The sequence below is a fragment of the Orcinus orca genome, chromosome 19, assembly GCF_937001465.1.
Source record: "Orcinus orca chromosome 19, mOrcOrc1.1, whole genome shotgun sequence".
Taxonomy (NCBI): Eukaryota; Metazoa; Chordata; class Mammalia; order Artiodactyla; family Delphinidae; genus Orcinus; species Orcinus orca.
In genome coordinates this window covers 14372873-14383001 of record NC_064577.1, presented here as the reverse complement: position 1 = coordinate 14383001, position 10129 = coordinate 14372873, and the positions used below count along the sequence as shown (strand labels likewise).

General features: G+C 42.4%; 1 protein-coding gene across 5 annotated transcripts in view; it reads right to left on the bottom strand.

The window, feature by feature from the left end:
• The window catches only part of ADPRM (ADP-ribose/CDP-alcohol diphosphatase, manganese dependent), a 379713-nt gene extending 369598 nt beyond the window's left edge, over positions 1-10115 (bottom strand). Inside the window, exons 1-3 of one of the 5 annotated variants that reach the window (XR_007473556.1) lie at positions 10017-10114; positions 3279-3896; positions 2376-2492 (exon numbers count right to left, since the gene is read on the bottom strand). Coding sequence is in view for 4 of the 5 variants with exons in the window: in XM_049702249.1 (XP_049558206.1) it covers positions 2376-2492; positions 3279-3879 (718 nt within the window). In the remaining variant the exon portion in view is untranslated. Of the gene's footprint in view, positions 1-2375; positions 2493-3278; positions 3897-10016 lie in introns of all 5 variants that reach the window. The other 4 variants (XM_049702249.1, XM_033422853.2, XM_049702250.1 and 1 more) reach the window with 4 other exon arrangements.
• Between the last annotated feature and the right edge of the window lie 14 nt (positions 10116-10129).

Here is a 10129-nt window from a genome sequence, read left to right as displayed (position 1 = left end):
CCACATCAACATCAGGCCACGGTTTCACTCCAACGTACAGGTACAACAGCTCACTGGTCTTTGATTCTTCCCATTAAATCATTTTCCTTTTTTCTCTATTACTGTTTATTTTTATCCTGAAATTTTATTCTGAAAATTTTATTCTGCTTAATATCTATTAGTTTATAATAAATGTAAAAAAAGGGGAGGTAACAGAGCGCGCGCACACACACACACACACAAAACCACTCTTCAAGCTGTGGTAAGGGCTGAGAGTCCCAGGAGGCTGTGTGACTTTGTAGACCCAGATGCCACGCTGGACTCATCGGACACAATTAGTCGCTTCCTCCTCTTTGAAATGCTTGGCTTCCAGAACACCGCTGTCCCCCTAGTTTTCTCCCCACCTCAACGGCTTCTGATCCTCACTCTGCTGCTTTTTCACTTCCCTAGTGTCCTGTCAGGAGTGCCCGAAGGCTTGGTCCTCAGGCTTCACTACTCCGTCTATACCTAATGGCTTGGTGATCTCTTAGTAATTTACAGTTTTAAATACTATCTGTATTCTTTCAACTTCCACGTTTATATATCTGACCCAAACTTCTATTCTGAATTTCCGACTCATATGTCCCTACTGCTTACTCACCATCTCTCCTGATGTCTAATAGGCATCTGCAACTTCATATTTTCAAACCTGAACTCCTGAACTCTTCACTCAAAACCCCTCCTACTGCAGTGTTCCATATCTCAGCTAATAGCAATTCTATCCTTCCAACTGCATGGCCAAAACTTGAGTAGGCCAAATACTTCCGAGAAGCCAAAATGAAAGTGAGGAAGCAAACAGAAACAAAAGAAAATGTCTATTAGCCATTTTAAACTTTGCTAAAGAAAACCCGAGGCACTCAGTTGTTCATCCAGTGTCTGAGCTTAGAGCAAAATGGAAGAAACGTACGAGATGCTAACGCAGACAGGTGCACTGACAGAAGTGCAAAGAAACGGGAAGAATACGGTACGGAGGGGGATGACGAAGAAAGGGGTCTCCAGTCTCAGGAGCTCTATGACTTGACCTACATAGTTTAATCTCTTTGGGTTCAGTTTCCTTATCTTTAAAATTAAAAGGTTTGACTATATGATCTCGAGGTCCCTTTTAGCTCCAGTATTCTCTACAATAACAGGTACATTATGGCAGTGAAAACTAAAAAGCAGAGACAAGAAGTATCCCATTTTGGAAACCACTTATTACAGAGCCAAACAGTGTCACATCATGCCTATAATCCCTGAGGGCACCTTATAATTTTCTAAGCCTTGAATGACATTTGATATTCTAGAAATACCCCTACTCCATCTCATATCTTTACCACATCAGTGAAAGATAAATAAGTAAAAACTGATTAGTAGAAATATAATGGTTTTCTTTTGGCCACACCGAGTGGCTTGCCGGATCTTACTTCTCCCACCAGGGATCGAACCCCGGCCTCGGCAGTGAAAGCGCCAAGTCCTAATCACTGGACGGCCAAGGAATTCCCTGAAATATAATTTTATATTACCAACTATCTGAAGAGCCTGTCATTTTCAAAAGGATTTCATGTTCATAAGTCCATTTGATACCATCCTGAGAACCTGCAGTTTGCACATTCAACATCTGTCCAGAGTCACACAGGTCATAGAAACAAGAGCCAGAATGGCATGCCGTCCCTGTGACCCTCAGTACTATCTTCTCATCCATCAGGCCACATCGATTTTAACCGAGAGAACTAATCCCAGCCCCCAAACCAAGTACACCAGGCATACTGCAAATCCAGATTCAGTTCTTTGTGTGTGCGTGCGTGCACGCACGCACACACGCTCACATACACACACGTCTATTTTAAGCACCTCCAGGTTCCTATAACCTCTAATGGCAGTATGTCTGTGGAAAACAATTCTAAACGAAAACAACACATTTTATTTCCTTGCAATCATATGGTGGACACAGTTACAGACCTGCCAGATGAGCCTCTCACACTCGTCCCAAGACACCAGCTTTGCTTTCACCTCATCAGCAGAGGTCACTGCACTCACAGGTAGGTCTCCTGAGGCTGGGATTTGGTCTGGGGCCTGGATGGAGTTTTTCACTTATATGTATTACTACACCAATTGAACCCATTTGGGGAAATACTACTTTTAAACTTAAAGGGCCAACTCACAGGCTCTAATATATGGCAAGATGTTTTATTTTACAATTCTTTCCTGACTCAAGCTTAAATGTAATTTTACATTCAGATCGTTTCTCAATAAAAAATTTTAAACTAAGCTTTCATTTTATAAAAATATCACAATATTAAATATTGTTAGTATGTTTTAAAACCTAACTAGACCCATTCTCTAAAATGCCAGTGTAATCAAATCATTTAAATACTTACTCACAATCACCACCTTTTCTTGGTTTCTGTCAGAGAATGTAAGAACTTCATTCAGCCAGTTCAGCTGTTCTTGGCTGAATCCTCCATTAAACTGGACAAACTGGGGCTCAGCAAGTCCTGAAACAAATTTAGTAATTTAGACCCATCAAATGCCGATTTTCCCTCATTTGGGCATTCAAACTTAGCTAACAATTTAGAGCAGTGTAAATCACACTGTATCTTACTCCTAATCTCAATTCTCCTCTGCTTACTTCCCCAGCTTCCCGTTACACTGAATATACAACAGACTGTTTTCTGTGTCCACTGAGCCACTGTAAAATCACCTTGCACCCCATGGGCCCTTCTGTGCTCTTCAGTAACAGTGCCTTACACTGCTTTGCGCCTATGCACTGGTTTTTGTCTTGAGTGCTCTGCCCCACCTGCTCTTCCCAAGGCTGACTCCTTCACATCACTTAGCTGAAATGCTTTTCTCCTTAGAGAGGCTATTTCTGGCCACCTGACTAAAATGGTACCCCTAGTCGTTTTCTATAATATTGTACTTTATTTTCTTGGTGGCACTGATCACTTATTTCTGTTGCATTTATTATCTGTCCCGTCCACTTTCCTCTTGTTTCCTCTACTCCATCCCTAAAAAAGTGGGACTGTCAGTATTGCCTATGCCTCTGAATAGCTGCCCTAGAAAAAGTACCCGGCCAGAACATCAGGCACTCAGTTATGTGTTAAATAAATGAATCTTGAACCAAATGCCACCAATCCATGTGCCATGAGGCATGTGAGAAATCCTGACCCTGAACAACAGGACAATATACTTTTACCTTAATCGTCCATCTTCCTGCTGAATAAAAGGTAGCTGAAGAATTTAAAGACAATGTATTAGATTCTCAGCTCAAAGGAATAATTCACCTTGAGGACTATTCAATTCCGCATTTGGGTTGTGCTCCCTCAGTATCTTCAGACACTGCTGGTATTTTGGAGAAGACGGATCCACGCCCAAGACACTCATGTCATAAGCATCGAGTAAAATGAACCGGAATTTAGGGAACGGTACAAAGTGGTAAGCATAATAATTCTCTGAAGGCACAGTCTCAGGATGATGGGCAATCTGGTCCTCCAGAAACTTTGTGTTAAGTTTGGAGTTTGTTAAATAGTCTCTGCTGAAGTTATAGAATTCATGATTTCCCCACGTGTGATGAACTGGGACTTTCAGCCTTTGGAATGTGTTCATGATGAGTTCTAGTGACTTTTCTGATGCTTGATACTGTGCATTATATCCATCGATGATGTCTCCAAGCTGAAGTACACAACTGGGTGGGCTGCTTTCTTTATTCCAGTGTTCGATAGCACCCTGTAAGTGAAGAAGACTGTGTCTGTAGTATCTCCGTCTGCTTCCTTGGAAATTATAGCCATCTTCCAAATCAGCATACTGAATATCTGCTATAACTCCAAAGGAGAAAAGAAGTTCTGAACTCTCACTGAGGGGTCCAGGTTCGGGCTTAGCATCCATAATCTCCAAATAGTTTTCTAAATTAAGCAAGGAAAGTGAGAAAGATAAAGTTATAAACATCTAATTTTCTAACTGGACTGAAGAAAACGGTAAAATGAATATTAAACTTAATAGTCAATCCACTAGGTAGCTTGGTACAGAGAAAAGTGCATGGGCTTTAGAGTCTGATGGTCTTAGGTCCAAATTACCAAGTCCTCAAAATGCTTCAGTTTTCTCATCTGTAAAATAGATGATAACCTCTATTCTGCAGAAGAACAGCAAGTTACAAAAGGGTATTATCCTATTCGTGAACAGGCATTCTAGTTCTAGTAAAGTCAAATTCAAATCTGGTATAATTTGTAATTTTTAATAAATATACACTAGTTTTAAACAAACACACACACACACACCCCTTCTTCCACAAACACCAAAATAATTCTATCAAAAGCTCAAGATTTTTTTTCGGTGGGGGGAGTTGTATATTACACTCATTCATTGTACTTTATACATTAGTTCCCACTAGGAGTATATCACGTTAGGCTAGATCTTTTCTCTTTGTTGATGGGTAGGTCACCTCAAATAATTTTCTCATATTTTATATATGCAATAACAGAGAGAGGAAAAAAAGATGAGAGGATTAATTTAAACAAAAAAATCCGGCACAAAAACTATGATATTGATATGACTGTTTTCACTTCTGTGAGTAGTGATGCCTGGTTCTTCAAAAGTTGGATTCAAATTTGTACCAGCTTTTTAAAACCTGAATAACACATTCCCCTTCTCTCTAAACAAAACAGGAAATATGTATTCTTTTTTTCTCATACATGATCTCTTCCTCAGTGGACCACAAGTGCTAGGGATTTAGACTTTAAAAAGCTATTACTTTATTAGATTGTTTACAATCTAAATTTATAATCATTTGTAATCTCTTAAAAGTGCCAAGAACACTAAGGATTAAAATAAAAGGCTAGGACCCTAAATTATCAACTATTCTTGTTATAAAAACTACAGTAATAAATTGTGTTGTGGTGTCTAGGTTATTAAAACCTAGTTGTTTCTAAAAATTCACTTGTAGTTTCTAAAATTACTTTCAGACTCCTGGTCTCCAGTCATTTGCTGAATATGCCTACTGAGTTCTTTTTAACACTCTACAGACATGTGAAATCCTGTCAGAGTGCTCCTATGAGGTGGAGGTGACAACTCCACAATCAGCAACAAGGGCCAGATTTCTATTTGACACTTTTGAGAATTAAGGGTCTCTTTTTGGTCTAAACTGTTTATCAATAATGACACACTTTCTATGTGATCTACCCAATTATGAGCTAAATTCCTTCCTTAATCTGGTTGGGTAGAATGATCCCCAAAACAGGTAAAACAGGACCAGAAAAAGTGATGGAAACCCTGAAAAATTCCTTGGTGTTCTTATACTTTTTTGTTGTTGTTGTTCATTTCTTCCTGCAGTCCCATCTGAAAACTCCACTAAATACCAACTCAGTTAATATGTACGAGGGATAGTATAGATGAGATAATCTGATTTGAAAGGTGAGATACAATTAAAATAAATACAAAACTCATTTAAGCTGAAAACCCCTAGTCTTTTAAGGCTTCAAATATTTGGGATTCCAAGTATAGATTAATAAGAGAATCAAACCAGAAGATAATTTAGCAAGTGTTATCATTGGAACGTTATCACCAGAGTTTAAGAGAAAATGGTTTCTGGGAATGCTTTTATCCCCTGCTAAACAAGCTTGTTTGTTTTTACCTTTAAACTCAGCGCCTTTAGGGTAACAATATGTACTGTACATCTCCTAGAGGGTATTTTGTCCCAATTAATTTGATCTTGTCCAGTAGACACCTGCCACTGCCGACCCAGCATTCATTTCCTGTTCTGGTCACAGCATCCCAATGTCTGTTTAGGCACCTACCCACTCTCACTCTCAGTCTGTGTGGTTTAACCTCAACCTCCTGGCTGGAGAGGGGCAGACCCAGGACCCAGGCCTGGCCTCTAAAAGCCCAGTTTCCCTCTGGTCAGTGGGGTCAATAAGCATCAGCCCTGGGACTTTCACTGGAACTACTAGCAAAACTACTGGAACTACTTCTGCTAAAACTGATAACTAAGACTGGAGCTGCTAGGGAAAAGTTAACTGAGAAGAAACCCAACCTAGAAGGAAGCAATGTGACCGATGGAAGGAAATCAAGTCCTGGAAACACTAGTTGAACACTTGGATCCACCTGTCCCTGCTAGAACTACTCTTGGTCATTTAGTTCTATCAGCCAACAAAATCTCCTCTGAGTAAAGCCAAAGTGAACTGGCTTTAAGGTTTCTGTCATGCGATACCAAAAGCCCTATCAGATGCACCTTCCACTGGAACACAGTTTAGTTTAGGGAAACTCCAGAGTATCTGAAGATTTGCCAGCTTTTTAAAGAAAGTTAAGTAATGTGAAGAGAACCAGCAAGGGCCACATACTTCAAAGCAGTAATGTGTTCTCGGGTAGAAAAGAGATTCAAAATGCTCATTACATATAGCTTTCAAAGATAAGGCTAAGGATAGAAAAAAATATGCATTTTATTAAACACAGAAATTATTTTGTAAAACAGAAACTTAAATTTATACCGTGATCTGTTAAAGAAAAGATAAGAGATAAGGGAGGACAAGACCACATTCACGGAAAGACAATTGGAATCAACAGTGAGTGAGTCAGGGCAAAAAAGAACCAAGTGGGCTGGGAATTGACTCTTCTGGCTCATTTAGAGTCTTTTGTTTTATGGTTCAGGGAGATGCCAGGGAGCTCAGAAAGACTGATCCTGGTGGACAGAGAGATCAACAACTCAAAGACACCTCCAGTGGGGAGACTTAGAATTAACAAGCATTCCAGTGCCATAGAACTTTTTCAAAATACTCCCCATCCTTCACCAAATACACACAAACAAGTAGATGAGTAGAGAATAATTGTTAAAGCTAAAATGGGTACATGAGGTTTATTCTCTCTACTTTTATGCATGTTTTTAAATGTCTATAATATAAAGTTTTTAAAAGCATTCTAAAGTTTAGGGAAAAATGAAGTCTGGAAGAATTAGAAGATCTAAGAAAATAATTTGCTTTTGAAAAGACAGCAAAATAGCAAGTTTCTAGTGAACTTGGTTCTGGAAGTTTTGCCTGCACCATTTACATACGCTAAGTTATCTAAGTTTTAGTTAAGAGGTATTATGATGAACTGCTGGAAGCTGTGAAGCTGAAAACCTAGAACTGATTGCAGTTCCAGTTTCTTAGAGCAAAATAACCCTCATCACTTGTGAGATTCAACTGAGTTCTAATGCACAGTGGTCTACTTTGTAAATCATAAAGCACTCTATACGTGTTAAGAAAATTATTATTATTATTTTTTTTTGCGGTACGTGGGCCTCTCACTGTTGTGGCCTCTCCTGTTGCGGAGCACAGGCTCCGGACACGCAGGCTCAGCAGCCATGGCTCACAGGCCCAGCCACTCCGCGGCATGTGGGATCTTCCCGGACCGGGGCACGAACCCACGTCCCCTGCATCAGCAGGCGGACCCTCAACCACTGCGCCACCAGGGAAGCCCGTGAGCCAAGTTTTTATACATAGACCCACGTGGGCTAGGTAGCTGTGGAAAAAGAAGTGGGGGGGGGGGAGCCTTGAAATTCACTGTGCTAGATACAGCAATAACAGGCAAGGTGAGGCAGGAAATGTTTGTGGCTAGACACGCAGGGCGAGGGCGGAGATCTGCACCTGAGATGAAGCAAGTGAACTACAGGGCCGGGAAGTTAGGCCTAGCTGTCCTAGTCAAACAGCCTAAGGTTATGTCAAGCACAAAATTTGATCAGCCTTGTCACTGTTGATAGAACAAATATCAGATGATAATATCTACATCCTGTCTCGTTCAAGGAAAGTATCTAAATTGGGAAAAAAAAAGAAAAAAAACTCGTTTGTGATCTTGGTGGTTTAAGAGAAGTAATAAAAGTGTGTCAAAAAAAACACAATGCAGGAGGCTACAAGTAAGAAATGAATTTATTTGGGGTCTTAAGAACTGCAATTTGGGAGACACAGATTCAGGTAAAACTGAGAGTGTTCTGGGGAAGAGAAAGAGTCAGGGGCTCATAAATACGAAAAGCCACAGAGTTAGCTGCCTGTTGAGAACCGTGATTGACTCTGACACAAGTCAAGAAATATTTGTCTTTAAGGAATCACGAATTATTCCAGGCTAGGGGTCCGCTGGGTATCGTGAGTTTCCAGCACATGTTCTGGATGACTTCATTAGGACAATAAATGGTCAAAGGTCAGATTCCATCCAGGCTGAGACATGCCTAAGTCACACATCCTCAAGGGCCTCCCGACTCCATTTCAGTGAGCTCTCTTAGCAATACCAACACCATTCTGATTTTCCTCTCACAAGTGACAGGTTTACACTAGACAGTGTTTTAGGTATCTTTTAACACTAAAGTTTTACAGGTGCATGAAGTCAGGCTCAGAGGTGTTAGCAATTCATCCAATGTACAGCTATAAAACACCTACTTTCAGCCAGGAACTGTTTTAGAAGCTAGTATTTTATTTAACATTATAAATTTAATATGAAGAAGTTGTATAAAAATGCTTTGGTAAACAAATAAAGGGTCCAGCTATTGAAAGAATCACTCTGGAAAATAAAAATTAACAGACCAGCTGAAAAAAAATCTTGAGTTCAATTTTAATGTATCTGACGGCTGTCTGATCAATTAACCTACAACTGAGCAAAGAGGTGAACAATAATTTTACACACACTGCCTGAATAAGCAGGGTACTTTTGTGTCTTTTTGTCAATTTGAGGACTACCTTCTCCCTGGAGAAACAAACACAGAGAAATAAGGTGGGGGCGGGGGAGAAGATCTGAAGCATGGGCAAGTTCAAGACAGAAAAATCAGTTTGATTAAAAATGATTTGAAGTGCTGAACATTTACTTTGAGCCGATATTCCAGAGAAGTCCAGCTCAATTCAGGAATCAAGAAACACAGGTAATTACAGAGTACTACAAACCTCCTGGTGGGCGAGCGGAGGAGAACACTGGCTGATGATGCCAGTTCATAAAAAAATACCCCGCCCCGGGTCCACCATCACCAGGCATCGGATGCTTCTGCTCAGCGGACGCCCTGAAAAAGGCCCCGCGAGAGTGGGATCCAAAGTTAAGAACGTTAGAAGGCTTTTTTTTCCCCTCCTTGTTTTGTATTTTGCACGGAGGCGGGGAGGAGAGAGATTAAGACTGCAGATGCCGAGACAAAAACAAAGGCAAGACAGAATGAACGCGAGTTAAACTTTCGCAAGGAATGAAAAAACAACCTACGAACGCTCTCCGCCTCGTTAACAGGGGGCTTGTGTAAATACAGGCTTGTAGAAATCCTAGGGCCCAGGGAGCCCAAGTCATGGGCTGGGACATGACGCAGGAGAGACACCACTCCGTACAGTGCCGGTATTTCTATTCAGGTTCCTTATACCCTGCGAATATAAATCCGAGGCAGTTCAGTCATACTTGACTAGTCCTTGTCACCCTAACCGCTCAAATATCCTAATCAGCAAATGTGTTTAAAAAGTCGCACAAGGCTTCCCTGGTGGCGCAGTGGTTGAGAGTCCGCCTGCCGATGCAGGGAACGCGGGTTCGTGCCCTGGTCGGGGAAGATGCCACATGCCGCGGAGCGGCTGGGCCCGTGAGCCATGGCCGCTGAGCCTGCGCGTCCGGAGCCTGTGCTCCGCAACGGGAGAGGCCACAACAGTTAGAGGCCCGCGTACCGCAAAAAAAAAAAAAAAAAAAAAGTCGCACATTATTTCAAGCGCAATGGGTCCGCTTCTACGTTAGGGGTGTAAAGCGGTCAAGGACCGGCCTCCAGGCTGAGGACGGAGACTGCCCGGTCCCGGCCGTCTCCGGACGCCGTTTTCTCTTTTCCGAGGCTGGGGGCACCCGGTGGGGGAGGAGAGGCTGCGGTCGCCGAAGCCCCGGGCCCCTGAGCTCCACTCAGGCCTCCCGGCCCAGCTCCCGCCGCGCAGCCCGATCCCCGGTGCGGCCCGCTCCTCCGGGCCCTGCCAGCTCCCGAGGGCCCTGCCGCCCGCCCGCGTAGGCCTAGCCCAGCCCGGCCCACCCCGCCCCGCCTCCAGCCGCGAGGAACCACCTACCGCGCGCCGACTCCGCAGCGAAGGGCTCCCAGACTACCGGCTAGCCGACCGCGTCACCATCGAGCGCAGAGGAAAGAGCGGCTCTCCCTCACTTTCGGAGGAAGCGGAAACGG